Source organism: Spea bombifrons, chromosome 4 (genome assembly GCF_027358695.1).
Source record: "Spea bombifrons isolate aSpeBom1 chromosome 4, aSpeBom1.2.pri, whole genome shotgun sequence".
NCBI lineage: Eukaryota > Metazoa > Chordata > Amphibia > Anura > Pelobatidae > Spea > Spea bombifrons.
In genome coordinates this window covers 78315111-78332690 of record NC_071090.1, presented here as the reverse complement: position 1 = coordinate 78332690, position 17580 = coordinate 78315111, and the positions used below count along the sequence as shown (strand labels likewise).

General features: G+C 37.8%; 1 protein-coding gene across 1 annotated transcript in view; it reads right to left on the bottom strand.

The window, feature by feature from the left end:
• Nucleotides 1-261: 261 nt before the first annotated feature.
• LRRC49 (leucine rich repeat containing 49) overlaps nt 262-17580 on the bottom strand; it is a 38488-nt gene continuing 21169 nt past the window's right edge. The window contains exons 12-17 of the mRNA XM_053464305.1: nt 14303-14472; nt 8747-8984; nt 7092-7277; nt 5690-5790; nt 4539-4689; nt 262-906 (exon numbers count right to left, since the gene is read on the bottom strand). Of these exons, the coding sequence (XP_053320280.1) occupies nt 703-906; nt 4539-4689; nt 5690-5790; nt 7092-7277; nt 8747-8984; nt 14303-14472 (1050 nt within the window). The 3' untranslated portion in view covers nt 262-702. The remainder of the gene's footprint in view (nt 907-4538; nt 4690-5689; nt 5791-7091; nt 7278-8746; nt 8985-14302; nt 14473-17580) is intronic.

The following is a 17580-nucleotide window of genomic DNA, read 5'->3' as shown; positions in this document are numbered from 1 at the left end:
TATGTATTGTATTAAGCGCTGCTTCATTTGTTGGCGCTATATAAATAAAAGATAATAATAATTTCTTCCTCTACACATTACATTATTATAGGCGAATGAAGCAAAGTGAACCTACCTTAAGTGTTAGGAAGTCCAGCAGCTACACCTGTTGCTGCTCACCCTTACTGCTGAAGGGAGAGTAAAAATAATACTGCTAACTGATAATGTGATTGTCACAATGACTTAAACTAACCAAGAAAGCCATGAGTCCAAATCAAAAAAAAGCATTAATTAGATTTTTATTTAATTTTTTTTAACAAGGGTTCATAAAAAGCTGAATGCACTGAAAAGTAAAGATCCCTCAAACCAAACACCCAGCAAACCAGTTACCACATTTTTCAACAGCAACAAAAATGGAAGACCTTTGTCCATAACAATCATTTCTTGCTTAGAACTGGTTTCAAAACAGATTAATACTTGGAATCTTGTGACGATAAGAAATGCATTTGGGCCTTGCACCTCTGTATTGGTCAAACTAAAATATATAGCTTGTGTGTTTTTGTCATGTCCTAGGGTGGCGTAGGCATTTGGCTAGCACAGGTGTAAGTAAACATGATATACTTCCTTTATCGGGTTAGGACATTTCATGAAAACGTGTATATATTAATAAATACTGAGTTATAGTGCCCTTCCTGGACTTGGTCAAACCGTGGTCGTGCACAGCTATTTTTGCTCTGAAATCTTTTGTAGACATTGTTTCATGTAGGAGTTTTTATCACGAACTTCAATCACTGCATCTCTGACAAGTTCAATGAACATCTGTGGCCATAGCTTCTGCAGGGACTCATTTTTCATGTTGATTTCAGCAGCTTCATTCACAAGGTCCTGTACGTAGGAGTGGCATAAGGCCTTCTTCTCTTTGATTTCCTGAAAAGGAAACATTATTCATTATGGTGATTCATCTAAACAGGTTAAGTTTATCTTACCTGCCAGACGCTGGCTTCTATGGAAAAAATAAAACATACTAGACTGCTATTGTTGATATAGTATTACAATGCCTCAAAACGACATTGCCGGGAGATTCTCCAAGCCATTATTTTTAACCCGCAGATGGATTGTGATGTTTGCCAGGTTACTTTTTAAAATCATTTTCTGAGTTGTTAAAACAATTTGAAAGTTATTCTTTAAATGTATGTAAACCTGTAAAATCACAAATACTTTACAAACCAAACAAATTATCATGGGAATGTGTACTATTTACCAAGGGATACCGTTACATAGTAACAGAAACAAAAAACAGACGATGTGTGCTCAAAAATTTCCCACGCATGGGCACTGCCATAGTCCAAGGAAAGATGAGCTTAATTTCTAAGTGAAATCTTTAGTGAGAAAACAGTGAAGCAAACACAATTTATAGTTATTGATTCAATAGAAACACGTTACAGCTTTGATCAGCATAGACGTCATTAGAAACATCATTTACAATTCTACCATCAGCTTCTCGACTTAGAGGGCAAGTTACTTGACAACTCAGAACCTGTCGATTTGCGCACGTCTAATATATATCATACGGCATTAGTAAGCAATATTTGAGGTTACTATCAGTTTTAAATTTATTTTTCATTGACACAAATATACTGACTTGCATTTCATTGAGCAAATTAAGTTTTAAGTTAAAAAAAAAAGTTTAAAAAAATGATGGGATAAACATACAGTGGCAACAAAAGGTAAGTGAACCCTCAGGAATTACCAGTACCGTATTTATCGGCGTATAACACGCACTTTTTTAACTAAAATATGAAGCTGAAACCCTACCTGCGTGTTATACGCCGATAAATCCTAGAGCCAGTGGCGGAACTACCGGGGTCGCAACTGCGACCGGGCCCTGGAGTTCTGCCAGTCAGGGGGGGCCCAAGGGGTGCCGAGCGGTTGCTGAAGACGACCGCTCGGCAACTCTCGGGCCCCCCTGACAGAAATCCAGGACTCCTCTGCTGGCGGCCGCCGCCGCCTGCCTCAGCCTCAGCCGCCTGCCTCAGCCTCAGCCGCCGCCGCCTGCCTCAGCCTCAGTCGCCGCCGCCGCCTGCCTCAGCCGCCGCCGCTGCCTGCCTCAGCCTCAGCCGCCGCCGCCTGCCTCAGCGCTTCAACTCCTGTGTTGGAAGCGTGAGGCGTTTGTCTCGGGTGCCGGCGCTCAGCAGTGAAGTGCCGGCACCCGAGACAAACGCCTCACGCTTCCAACACAGGAGTTGAAGGTAAGTGACCGGGGTGGGGTTAGGGAGAGAGAGGGGAGATACTGAGAAGGGGGGTTAGGGTGTGTGTGTCTGAGTGTGTGTGTCTGAGTGTGTTTGTGTGTGTCTCTGAGTCTGTTTGTGTCTGTGTCTTAGTGTGTGTCTATGTCTTAGTGTGTCTTAGTGTGTGTGTGTGTCTTACTGTGTGTGTCTTAGTGTGTGTGTCTGAGTGTGAGTGTGTCTTACTGTGTGTGTGTCTTACTGTGTGTGTGTGGTTTCCCAGATAGCAGTGATTCTGATGAAGTTTTTTTTGTTCAAAAATGGGGGTGCGTGTTATACACCAGTGCGTGTTATACGCCGATAAATACGGTATTTATGTATAGGTCTTCAAATATGATATGATCTAAATTTAAGTTACAGAAATGAGCAAACACAATCTGTTTTAATGAATAACACATAAATGATTGTATTGTTCATGTCATTCAAACATCATGGGTTGGAAAACGTATTTGAACCCCTAGGCTAATCACTTCAGCAAAAGCTAATTGGAGTCAAGAGTTAACTAACCTCAATAAATGAAACTGGATCAAAGAGCTACTTCGACATAAAAAAACACTCAGAGATTTTAAGTTTGCTATTTTTAAGAAGCAACAGCAATGTCTCACAAAAAGAAATCTCAGAAGGCTCACAATCAGGAATTGGTGATTTGCATAAAGCTGGAAAGGGTTACAGAATAATCTCAAGGAGTTTACATATTCATCTTTCCACAGAAGAAGTTGTTTATATATAAACGGAGTACAATTTAGTACTGTGGGTACCCTCCCTAGGAGTGGGCGCCCAGCCAAGGGCACAACGCAGAATGCTCAATAAGTTAAAAAAGTGAAAATGCCTGTATGACAAGAAACACTTAGAATATTTTGAGGAACAAAACAACTTGCACTTTATCAACCAACCTACACCAGTGCAAGCACATCTCATTACATCTAATTATGGCTCTATGCACAGCCCCATTCCTACTTAAAACCTTAACGTGCATAAAAATAATTCGTATGACATTAATAGAGATATCTCTTGGTATCAAGTTATGTTTTTATCGTGCTTAAAAGCATTCGATCTTAGCTTGGATAATCCTCACTGAGAATTCTAAATGTTTGATAAGCGGCAGAAAATCCTATCCCGCTGATTATCATGAGAAACGTGTTTTTTTCCCACAAACAAACTCAACTGGGGATCCTCATTAACAGGGTTTTTGTGGCACATCATATTTACGCTGGAGTTTTATTACTTGAACTTTTTTAATGTGCCCTTAAATCCAAAATAAAATTTGATCCAGTAAATGGATTTTATCTAAAGAAACTAGAAAGGCAAGACAATAGTGTTACACGCTTGTTATAAAGAAACACAGAATTTGATGGTAGATGAGAATCATTCAGCCTATCTAGTCTGAATATTACAAGCCATTCAGCTAGGTACCTAAAATACTTGATTAATGTAAATATTTAAGAAGCTAATGTGAGTCCTTCCAAAAAATGGAAGATGAAAACATGGCAGTTATTAAGTACACAAAAAAATGACAACTCCTAAACACGAGAAAAAGTTTTCTTCCTACAAATGTCTCTTTTACATATTTTTTTGATTTCAATTTTTTCATTTGCTTTTATTAGAATATGACATTTTATGACATCAGAAAAGGGGACAGACCAAGACATTTTGGACAATCCTATGTTTCCAACTTTGTGGGAACAGTTTGGAGAAGCCCCTTTTTTATTACAGCATGACTGTGCCCAAGTGCACAAAGCAAGGTCCATAAAGACATGGTTGGATGAGTTTGGTGTGGAAGAACTTGACTGGCCCACACAGAGCTCTGACCTCAATCCCATTTGGGGTGAACTGGAGCAGAGATTGCAAGTTAGACCTTTATCAGGTCATTATCCAACATCAGTGCCTGACCTCACAAATGCTCTACTGTATGAATGGGCAAAAATTCCAACAGAAACACTCCAAAATGGAAAGATTGTGGAGGCTGCATAGCTGAAAAGGGGGATCAATTACATATTAATGTCTCTGTATTTAGAATGTGATGTCATAAAAGTCCCTGTTGGTATAATGGTCAGGTGTCTCAACACTTTTGTCCATATAGTGTATGTACCTTTATGTGTTCGCTCCTCTTTTATTTAATTGTTCTTCACCCTTTTTCCTCTACCACATATAGTACCATATTGTGCATCAGTGCACGGGGAGGAATAATAAAATAAAAAAATGAAATAAGACATTTGCTAAAGGACGCGTGCCGCACATGCTATAGCTTGCAGGAAATCAAGAAAACAGTATTACCTCCAGCTTCTCGTTGAGCAGGTCTTGAGGAACGTAGTATAATGCTGCTCGATTAGGGATGTCACCTAGTTTTTGGCAATCATAACTTTCGTCACCTACAGCAGGATACTTCTTAGGCTTCCCCTCAAGATGGTGGTGGGATGGTTTCTTTCTTTAGGAAGACACATTACAGCTTAACAACATGCATCCACACTAGCTTTAATATAGAGTGTTTCATGACACAATTAACATTTAACTCCATGTATGCTCAAATTCTACAAACTCAGAGAGACAGCCCTGCGGCAACTCAATAAGTGTTCAAAATGAATAACAGACTAGCCTAGTTGACAAAAGGTCTAGGAAACTTAACTAAGCAGACCTTGCACAGGATAGGAAGTAAATCCTTGTGATTCTCAGGGAAATGTAAAGAATATAGTACAAAACAAGGGACTGCAAAATATGATATATGTCAATACTTTAGTGACTACTAAAAACTTTAATACATCTATATATGTGTGTGTATGTTACGTATGACATATTCATTTGCAGACACACATGCAAAGACATATGCACTAGACACTTACATGTGCACACACATACAGTAGATACCCACATATATGGTTGTCTTTGGTGAGCAACAGTGAGTATGATGTGCGAGTATGATGTTAGCCTAAATGTGTGTCTGTTACTGTATGGTTTTAGTGTGAGTCGGTGTTTATGTGCATTTGTGTGTTAACGTATGGTGTTAGTCTGTCAAGGCGAGGCAGTGTGTGTTTGTATGTGTAAGTGTATGGTGTTAAAGTGAGTGTTCGGGTTTTTTGTTAGGGAGTTTTGATCTTAGAGCAAGTGCGTACTTTACGGGTAGAGAGGGTGCAGAAGACTAGACAGAAGACTTGATATTTTATCAACGGGAGCTCCCTTTCAAGTATTTCTTAATATTTCTTATTAATTATTCTTTGTGATTAGATTTATATCTTGGTTAAAGGATGTCGGAAGCAACTCCTACTGATGTTCCCTACTTTAAAAGAAAGAAATGCAGAAGGAAAAAGGCATTGTAACAAATCTTGGAATGTTTGAACTTTAACATATGCACATTTAGCCAATTTTTCATTATCAGTCTTTGATTACAAATATCTTTAAAACCATTGGTGTATTTTTGTTGCGTTACTTACTTTACATCCCCATGAAGTCTGTAATTTGGTAGTTCAGATGATGCTACGTAGGCAAGAATTCCAAATAGTCTTTCAGACATAACAACATCATTTTGTGTGACCTGTCAAATCAGTGTGTCAAAATGTTAACATTCTCATTATTATTATTAATCATTTAACAATAGCGTGTCAGCTTAGGAAATCTGGCCTGAGGCTTGCCGATAAGAACTGCCTCCAGGGAAACCTCAAGTAGGTCAGAGGTCTGATGTACCACGCACCTAGTTACTATTTAATGTTATTTTGCAACTTTATGTTGGGAGCTATGCTGCATTTTGTTTTTTGATATTTGATATACTTCATGTTGGCGCTAACTAACTATTTAGGAGATTTCAGTTTTTAAGGAATGAAAACAATAAATTCAATATTATTCATTCAGTTCAACATTTTCATAATCTGAAGAAAGAAAACAAGCAAACTGTTTCTGTCATTGCACTTTTAAAATTGCATTCATTTCTTTTTACAATTCATTTTGCAAAGCCAATTTTCTGTATATCTTATTGTCCTCACATGTATCATTTAACTTAATTATCTTATTATAATTATGTATTATCTTTTATTTATGTAGCGCCAACAATTTACACACTTCTTACAATACATATATTCAAGGGGTCTGACAAGACGAGAATTGACAGACTAAGACAAACCGATACATTAGGTGGAGAGGGTCCTGCTCGCAGAGGGAACGGGGAAGAGTGAGGAGAAACGTAAGGTACGGAGAAGGGTGAGAGGTAGTGTGGTGGTTGTATCAGTGACAGGGAAGTTCTTGCTACTAAGTGCAGCTTCTCTGAAAAAGTAGGTTTTGAGATTTTTATTGACTGTTGGGAGGGTGAATGCTGAAGGTTCGGTAGAAGTAGATTCCAGAGATACGGGGCAGCCCGAGTGAAATCTTGTAGACGGGAAAAAAAGAGGTGATAAGTGAGGAGGAGAGCCTTAGCCCATGGGAAGAACGTAAAGATGGAATAGGGGAGTACATTTTTTTTTATGAGGGCAGAAGTATATGGAGGATCAGTGTTATGGGGGCCTAATATGTTGGTACAAGGATGTAAAATTTAATGCTAAAGGTAATAGAGAGTCAGTGGAGGATTTTACAGAGTGGGAAAGCAGAAGAAGAGCGGCGTGCAAGGGAGATAAGCCTTATCATACTCTAATAAATATAGTACATGCATATTCTTATGTTGCATTCACTCTCCAATGTCTTAAACTTCAAACAACAAACAGACAAACAAAGAAATATGCACAAGAACACACAAAACTATTTTGTGAATGGCCAAATTTGGCCTTCCTGTGGAAGAAACTCAATTGTCTCTTTACAGAACAGAAAATAATCATTATGTATCATGACAGTGTAGACCGTTTTTCTTACCTCAATGTCATTGATTTTCTGTATGTTGAAATTGTTCAGTCTGAAAAGAACATAGAATTTCCAGAGTGTAAAATTAACAACAGGGTTTCCCTGAGGATCCACAGTCAACTGATCGAGTCGGCGAAGCTGAGCCAAGGCATTGAACTGATGTAGAGTGACAAGGTTGGTTTCTTTAAACTTTAAGTGCTGTTAGCAAAGACAGGAACAATTTGGTCACACAAAGCATTTTAATAATGTGTTAGCAATGACTAGGACAACAATGGTTACTTAGAATAACATTTATTTAGATGCACATCACCTCTACCCACAATAATCCCATTAACGTCTTTAGAAAATACACCAAGTTTGATAAGCAACGTAAGAGGGAAAGCTTCAAAGCCCCGACCAGAGTGAATTTAAATATCTGTGTAAAAGAATAAAACGATAAATGGTTGCTCCTATCTGAAATCACTCTGTGTTTTAACTGTATTATAACAGGTGAACCGCAGTGTGCCTCTCCTGCAAGAAGGACAGAGTTGGCCATATGTAATGCATAGTGACAGCTTGGAGTTGAAAAGTTCATTTCTCCTGCAAACTCCCAGCTTCTGTGGTCTGCCTACCAGATCGTACAGTTACGTTAAATGACAAGTTGTTAAACTGATGATAAATAGTTAGCTGTTATGTTCCTGTGGCTCTTCCATAGCTGCACTTGTAATTTATTTTTTTTAGAACAATGAAAACAAGACCATGTTTGATGTGTATTATGCATTACTTGTAAGAAGTAAACATACTTGTGTTTTATATTACTTCTGGGTGTACATTTCAGATTCAAAGCCTCTGACCTCACATTTAAAATGGGTTAGTATAGGAATGGAGAAAAAATGATTCAGCTCTTGCTCTTTCACACTTATGCTCTCTTATACTCTCATTCACACTTTTTTTCACTCTATCTCTGAATGCCTCCCTTCATCTGCCTCTCGTCGCCTGTTGCTCCTTGTGTCTTCTTTCTTCATCCAGTTTTTGGTGGACATAGCCTCCAAGTAAACTTCTGCAAAAGGACGGCGCCTCTAGGCACACCCTCTCCACCGACTGGAGGCTCTTTCTTTTTGCAGCAGTGCACAGTGAGGCCAGAATAGTGCAGATATATTTGTCTTCATTATTTTGGCCTTCCGTGGAACTTCTACAAAAGGATGGAGCCTCCACCAACCCCTTCCTCCAGTCAGGGGTGCTGGAAGCTCTACCACTTTAAGGAAATTCACCAAGACAGATTTGATGAGAAACAGTAGCATCTCTGCACCTCTCTTTCTCAGAGTTCACAATAAGCTGCAGTTTTCACATCCTTGAAATAAATCCAAGTAAAGTCAACAAGGTTTAAACTAAAGTTGGCAGCCATAAATGAATCTAGTGAATCTGACTTTATTTGCTCTATGATTTGGAGTCCATACTCAATAGCTAAAACACGAGGATTTAGAGAACATTCTGCACAAGAGACGGCCAATGGACTCTCCTCATCCTAGCAAGTCTTCCCTGTCCAGCCTAACCTGCACTAACAACCTAGTAATAGAATAGAAAGGCTGGGGTGTTTTTTCTTTTCAATCAATTCTAAACAGAACGATTTAAAGCAGCAACCAAAAAAAAGTCACACAAACATTGATTGTTTTGGGGTTTTCCCTTACCGTTGCATTGGGAAATTTGGTTCTCAGTTTTGGTAAAACTTGTACAATATCATCAAAGTTGATAAATGTAAAGGAGACCGTGCTGACTGATCCAGATGTCTGAACGCTCCAGGTCCTATCTAACGACTCCAAAGCTGCCAACCCATAAAGACAGAGGGTATCCCCTTCCAGTTCCACAAGATGGGAGTCTATTACAGAAAGTGCTTCCACAGCACTACTGAGAACAGTGTCAATTGATCTGTGAAGGGGAAAAAAATTTAAACATTTCCTTGAGACAAAATCACTATTAAACAAATAATTCAGTATTGTACAAGATTTTAATATGGAGGGCCACATGCCAGTGTCTTTTGGTTATGAAATGTACCAACAACCCTGGGTCACAAAGACGACTACTGGAGTTAACTGACCTTTATAGTCTCCAAGTCATGGTCATATACAGTTATGTTAAAAGATGTTTGCCCCTAGCCTTGAAAATAATGGTTTGAATTGAATCAAGAACGTGAGGGGTAATATTGTAGAATTAATTGATGTGAATGAACCCAAAATACGTTTCAATAATGAAAAACCCAGCCATCCTGCTGAGTACACCACAGAAAATGTTCAAGAGGAAGCATAATTAGCAGCCACCGTGTCTATGAGCTATTATATGCTAGCAGAGGCAGTGGTGAAACATCTCATCATCGTTCACCTTAGCCTTGCAAAAGTTATTTTATTACGACGCAGAAGAATAATCCAGAAAAAGCACCTGCTGCGGTGGCCACCTCCCAAAACATCATCTTTAAAGAAAGGCATTTAAGTACACTGTGTGATGGTTCCACTTTGCCAATTGTAATGGTGTAACGTTTTGCTGTAACTTATTAGCTCCATTTGTATTCACATACATACGTGTCTGTTACATTTGGAAGTGTATAAGCAATTTCTAACTTTTTTTTTATATACACAGAAATGAGGGAGAGAGAAAGGTAGAGCTATGTATTTTTTTTATAGGCAAGTACACCATTTAAGTTTAACAAAGAACAATTATAAGATAACACAAATTATTGTTCACTGCTACTTAAATAGGAAAACTGTTAAAGTGGCATTTCTGTGTATCTTGGGGGTGGTCTAGAAAGAGTTATAGCAACAGATGCATGTATGAGCCTATTACATTTAAAGACAAAAACAGTAGGGCTTTATGAGTACTTCAGAAATAAAGAGGTTATATATCAACAGTGACAAATGGAATGATGAAGATAGCTGGATACATTACATTTATCATTTATATATGGACTATCATAGTATCCCTACCTGAACGTTACAAAAGATGACTACAGTTTCTAAAAGGTGTCAACAAATGTGACCCACAAAAAGAACGCATTGCCACGTGAACAATTTCAGTACTATATATCTACGTTGACACACAGTGATGGTTAATAAGATTTTTGGTTCAGATAACACTTTATTTAAATATATGAAACCACAAGGTAGTAGGAAGAAATTACTCAATGTCCTGTAGATCATCATAACAGCATTCGATAAAAACAGGCTTTATCATTCCATGGAAAATGATGTCCGGCCATCACAACTCTCTTCAGTCTTTCAACCAAAACCATCACTCGTCTGCCCTTCTTCATTCAGTTTAAGCCTGCATGCAAACTCACACATACTTCTTTTGTATTCTTATTCAAAAGCCATTGAATTTTTCAAAATATGAATGCCAAAAGGTGAAGTAGCAAAATATCATAGGTAGAACTTTTCACATCACCAGCATAACTTTATAACTTCCATCGTCAACGAGTATGATCCCAAAACATCCGAACTTGCATACAAAAGATTTTAGTTCAACTGCAATGCACATCAATTTATAAATCAAAGGGCATGAAGGTACAAGCCTTTCACTCTGACGTGTTTGTTGAATAGCTAAGCAAATAGGATGACATTTTATTCGAAATGCATTAAAAGGATAAAAAAAAATAGGTACTTGAGTAGACAGTTATGTTGGACTTTGCAAAAACATGGTATAACAGAAACTCAACCCAACATTGAGTGGTCTTTGGCCCAACTCTGGCCAAAGACCACTCATTAGCCTGTTGTCTTATTTTATTTGTGATGTAGGGCATATGTATAATAAACACTAAAATAGCTAAAGGAATGATGCGCCTAAACAGCTTGCCGATTTATATATGGTAATAAGTAATAATCAGAATTGCAGTAAGGAGTCAAAGAACTAACCTGAAACACAAAAAATAATATTCATGTATCATTAATATAGAAGCTAGAGTCTGATAAAGCGTCTGATACCTTTTAATGGGTCATCACTCATAGAGAACGCATACCTAAAGAAGGGGCCTCTGTTTTAAGAGGTCGTGTTACAAAACATCTTAAGGATTTGCTAAGTTGCCCAGACGTCTTAATCAGCAAGGTGTGTTAACCAGCTAGCGTATTATTAGTAATCATCTAGAGCAAACACAACACTCATATTATTTTCTTCCTCATTGCACTATAAGAAATACCGTACAAATCACACAAAAAATATATATTGCATGGAAAAAAAGCCTAGTGAAAAAAATCCTAGAATTTGGTAAACTTCATTTCAGTTTTCTTAGATAGGACTTTTACTTCAACAAGGTAGGACAACCGATCATATATGGGATAAGACTAGGACAGGTGATACTGATCGCTGAATCGTCATAATTAAGGACGCCAGGTTCTCATTATCTGATCTTAACACGTTAAACAGTGTTTCTTTTGTGACACAGATATTATTCCGCGGAGCTGAGCAATCATTTTGACAGAATAATTAAGTGTAGTGATGCATTGCATAAATCGCACTTTGTTCATCAGGAATGCGCACTGTTTTAGAACAGGATTTGAATACCGAGCCTTAGAGGTACGAGTGGAAATCTGACATATGAGGTAATCCTATAAAAGTTAATGCATACGTTCAGGACTCTAAATACGTGGCAGACTGTGAGTCTCCAACCAGGTATTACTTCGGCATAATTAAAAACTCCACTCAGATTTCGGTTGAATTTCCTCTGTATGCAAATTAGGGAGACTGAAGAACAATCAGGCCTTCAGTGAAAACAAGAGGGTTTCTGTTTGGGAATCCATCACTTTTTGTGTCCTATATTATTTGCTGCGCAATTTCTCATAAATTTGTTCATGTCGTTTTAATGGTTTTGTTGAATAGTTCTAATATTGTATTTTAAATTGTCCCAAAAGTCATGCCAAGATTTGGAGGACGCCGACACTCCCGTCTCTCATATTTCTTTGGCAGCTCGGTTGGAAATAATACGGTGTAGACTGCAATGATGAGCCACGACATAGTGGACCATAGAAGCACTCTAATATGTATTATATAAAGACGGAATCTAATTTAGTACCCACAACAGGCATTTGCTAGTAAGCTTTGTGAGTTTAACGCGTACGTCTGAGGTACTCGGCAGTCAAAGGTTGCAAAACGACAGCAACTAAAATGACCCATGGTCAGAGTTATTGGGGAAGACCTGAAGGTCCATTAGGTTAACACTCAGACATGGCATGCAATGGGTAAAAACAAATTCTAAGCTGCGCTATGAAACAAATAGACACAAATGTGATGGAATAGTATGGAAACAGTTTACCGTGAACCTGTAACAAACAAGTTCCAATAACACGGGGTCTGTGGACACCACAGATATAACCAACAGTCAGGGCACATGTTCTGTGGTCCCTCACATTGTGCTTACAGGACCACAATGGGAATTAACTACCTGGTTGAGCAAGTTAGGCCCTGATGCCTGACAGAATGTTATGTCTGTTTAGGTATTAAAGGCACCTTTATATATATTTATTCACCATCTGTGGAGAGCATTACATATACATGCATCCTCAAGTCTTCTTATGCCAATGATATCTTTGTAGGCTTGCAAGCGCAGCTTCTTCAACTTAGGCAGCAATTTGCCTCTGTCTGTCGTGTGGATATGTCATATTCCCTACTGTGCAAGATCTGCATAGACGACGGGGGTTATATAAAAATTAAAATAGTAATATTATTATTACTGAATACTATACAGAAATTAATGCTTTTTTTCTGTATAAAGTTAATAATGCAAAATTGATTTTGAAAAATTGTTGATCTGCAAAAAGTACTAATGATTTAAGATTCGTGAAAATGGTTGGTGACTTGCTAAGGAGTTGATATTAACTTTAAAGTGAAAGTAAATCCTCATCACAACATAGATGCTTAGGCTAACACGTATGTATAAGCTGCCTCAGACCTTGTAAACAAATATTCAAACATAAAAATATATGGCTAGCCTTTAAGACCTTTTTTCCGACATTTGGGCAAAATGTCACCCTCTATTTGAGGGGCAAGGAAGAAAACCCAAGTCATGAACATTCAAGATGCCTGTACTTGAGATTGCACAGTTTATTAGACATTTATAATACATTAAAAGGTGGTTCACTGCTTGTTTACATATTTTTCTATTATCACTTTAATTATAACCCAGTGTTTTGACATTTCCTTCTACTATAATATTGCTGTGCCGCAGACATACTTATTGAATGATGATTAACAGAGTCAAATATCCCATTTAAATTACTGACTGATAAAACCAAATTTCACTCTGGAATAACCTCTAGCCTTGCGCAAACACCATAGCTTCAGAGAATCTGAATAGTTGGAACACCTGCTCTGCCTTATATAGCAAACGAAACATCTGTTCCAAGCACCGATTACCATTTTGCAGATATTTTCTTGATTTACTATCTCCTCGGTGAACATATTTTAGAGAAACTGCATGGTTAGATAGACGCTTTCATTGAATGTAGTAAATAATTTATGATGTGGGGCACCAGATGCCTTGGAGACTCATGAAGTGATTATAACCTGGAAGTATGCGTCTCCACAATGAAAGTTCTCAAAGAGGAATCTAGTTTAAAAAAGGCCCAACTGGAGAAGAGGGAGAATTTAGAAAATCATAAACCTTTAGCGCAAAAGAGAATAAACATCTAGTTCCATAAACCAGGTGATCGGCAGTTAATCTACTGAGTACTTTGGTTCTTCCATTATACAATGTTTTGAGTAACAGAGGTTGAATAGAATTTTGCCCTGCTAACAAAAATATATCAGATATTTAAAATCACCTGAAATAAATAACATTAATAATCAAGCGATTTCTAGTGGCAATAGAGACCTGCCGTCCGGGGTTTGTTGAGCCCTGCTTATAGAGAAGGGATAGCCCCAGACGACCTTTAATGGTCAGGTAGTAGAAGGGAAAGTAGTCGGGAGTAAATGTGGCTGAAACTTCACTTCCCTGCACAGACAATGAGAAAACTGACCTGGCTTTTGCTAGTGGACTCCTGGTCAAGCCTGGGCCCAGGTATACCAATATCCCACACACACAGAAAGAACATAGTAGGAGAACATGTCAAGTTCCTCTGCCTACATTTTAAGGTTCTCATCTTCTTTATTTCACATAGTGTTTCAGGTGACAGAAAGTTCTCCTAACTAATGTGTTGGACAACAGTGCAGTCAAACCAAGTTGATTAAAGACACTTTAGAAATTCAATGAAATTCAGGCAAATTACCTTTTCTCTTCGGTAAAATCATACGTTGTAGCCCCATTTACACGCCATGCTTTTTGAGAAGGACTCTCGCAGTCTCTGTTCTCTTGATCCGAAGAAGCGACAGGTGTAACTCTGTTTTGCTGAATATCCCATTGACGTGCGGCATTACATATCGCTAAACGTTTCTTCTCCTGGAACAAAAAATAAAAAAAGGTTTTCTTATGGCAGTTCACAGATCTTTACTATAGTTTACAGAACTGAAGAATTCTAATTTTAACAGACCACCACAAGCCATGACAACAGTGACACCGGATGATGCCCTTTATAGTCCAGTACACTAAACAAACCTATATTGAGCAGATTCTATGTAGCCAATGTACCAGCTGAGCTAACATAGTCCCTTATCCAAAGCCACCACCAGGCTTTGTAGGGCTACTTTAATGAGGAGGGCAAAAAACAATCACATTAAAATTTACAATCTAAAAATTACCATGGACACACTTTAAGACTCTGCTACAGAAAAAGGAGAGGGCCCTGCTCTTGACAGCTTAAATCTATTAAAAGGTGGAATGAGATAAACGGTGAGGGAAATTTAGGGGAGGATGATTTTATTGTTTCCCAGAAATTGTAGGTTTTATTGAGTGTCCAAAGTCAGAATAAAGAGGAGTCTTACAGACTGGGATAAGGAATTACAGAGAACAGTTGCATATCCAGGACTTTTACCTATATTGTGGGTTGGAAGGTGTACAACAGCGGAGAAGATAAGCAAGTTAGGGGCAGGGTGAAGGGGATGGTTTGGAGAGTATTTCATATAAGAGCAGAATTAGTACTTAGGTAGTTTTTGTGGGAGTAAAAGACACATTTGTCTTTAACTGAAGTCTCAGTTAATGGTGGGAGGACTGTTAAAGAAAAAGAACCCCAAGTTGGCAAATGGCAGCATCAGGCTGGGCCAGTGGGGAGAACGTCCAAGCAGCTGTTGGGACTATGGAGGCAGTGGGTGCTTTGGGACATATGGTGGAAATCATGGAGCATAAGACACGATGTGGTCAGGAAGGATGGGTTGGAATGACTAGTGAACAAGAGCGGGTTGGGTCAGGAAAATGGAACTACCAAAATATAAGCACAAAATTATAATTCCTGAGTATGCCAAATATTGCATTTTATAAATGCTACATATAGATGTGACTACACAAAGAATGCTATGTATGAATATTTTGTGGTAAAGACACCAAAATGACAAAAGTGTGCCTATTAAAAAGAAAATATAGTTTTGCTTTTACTTGAATTTTTGCCTTCAATAATCTTGATCATATCATCATTTTTTGGCTCAAACAGACCTAAATGTTTCTAATGACTAGACCTTCTCATTAGAAAAGCTTGTATAAACATATTATATACGTATAGCAATGTGAACACTGATGGCGCAGACAATCAAGACAAGTCATTAGTGTGGATTTTCACTGGATACCACAATTACAGCAATTTCATAAGTAGAGGAAAGTCAATAGCAGAAGCACCGGTGAAAACCACCACTGTAACCGAGGCAGTGACTGACTAGAGGAAGCATCGGAGGAATGTCATCAGGAAACTGGATCCCTTCGCCCCGCCAAAATCCAGGATAGGCTACATCAACAATATTAGCATTGGCGTATGTCACATCATTTTATCCGGTCAAATACACGCTACATATAGACACAAATAGTATATAATTCTAATTGCAACACTGAAACCTTAAACGTTGTACGGCCAGTTAATGTGTCTTGTAAAAACCTGGTGGTCATACATCGCATGTCACCTTTAAAGATATTAACTAAGATAATAATTCCAGGGTTTACTGCCTATTTAGGGGCCCCTGTTTGTTAGTGAAGATTACATTTTACATGCAGCATTTATTTATGTACACAGATTGTCTATGATAATGTAATCCCACGTTTGTTTTTTATTATAGTCACGAGAATACGTAGAGCTTTCTGTCAGCTGTTATTGCAAAGATTCTGCCAAATATTAAACAGAGCCATTTATCTGCATTTATTTCTGGAATTGTGTATTTAAGGATGGAAACAATTAAGAGGACTACACAAAAGTGAGTGTGCTGTGATTGTTGGTGTACAGCTAGCCACTAAAGTATTTAAAATTTTAAATTTTATCATGACTAGGGATGTAAAATTTTGAAGCCATGGGGGAAAAAAAACTGAGAAAAAAAAAAAACTAGAAAAAAAAGTTTTCCCCCAGAAAAAAATGGAAAGTTTCAGAAAAATACTGGAGTAGTTTTAAAAATGTAATATTTTATTAAACATGAAATGCAGTCCATATAAAAGTATCATGTTTGAAATAAAAGTACAGATTATTCCGTAAATAATAAACTAAACGTGCTTTTAAAAACTTATATATATATATATATATGTTTAGAACTTGTCAACTATACATGAGAACAGGTAACCCCCCCCATTCCCTCAAATGCAACAAAATAAATGAAGAAACCAACACACAAAAAAACAAAAGATCTCCTCTAATCCTCCTCCATGAATTAAACGGGAGAGAGATCACAATCGCCCAATCAGATTTGCACCTTAGATAAAGTGAAATAACTGGCATTATTTGTGCATCTTTCATAAAGGTCTTTATGTAATACAGTTTGAATGCCATGTCATAAACATATTAATTATCATTGTAGAAGATGATATTCCGCACGACATTTTGTTTCAATATCTCCGGAAAAAAAATAAAGTTAAACGGAAACAATATTCCAGCATAACTGGCAGCGTCAGGCGGGCAAAGCTTTTCTTTCCAAAGTCAATGGCTTATCTCAAGGTAAAATCGGAAATTTTCAAGCACAAATACTCATGCAAGAGTAAGTGGGAATCTATGAAGATGGGTTTCAGGTGGATTAAGTCTGATCTGATATTTTAATGAAGTGTCATGGGGAGAAGAAATGTTTATTACAATATTTTTTTTCTTTCAGAAATTCACATTCTGTACTTTCAATAAGATAATATTGTTAAAACCCCCAGAGCACTGATGTCGCAGTTCATTGTCATTGTTTGCCCATGCGATTAAAGGCATTTATATATATCTTTATCATATAATCCTTCTGAGTGTCTCTCTGGCAGTGAGGTCTTAGGGATTCGTGAATGGCATATTGTTACGGACTTCTTACTTCCATGTCTGGGTCTTTCAAATCAAACATTTAATTTACTACTGAGTAAATTTAATTCATTTAATTGCTATTTTCAATCTACTGAGCTCTGCTCAACCATAGCCACTTGGCAAAGATTAACTTTCCCAACTGTACAATGTTT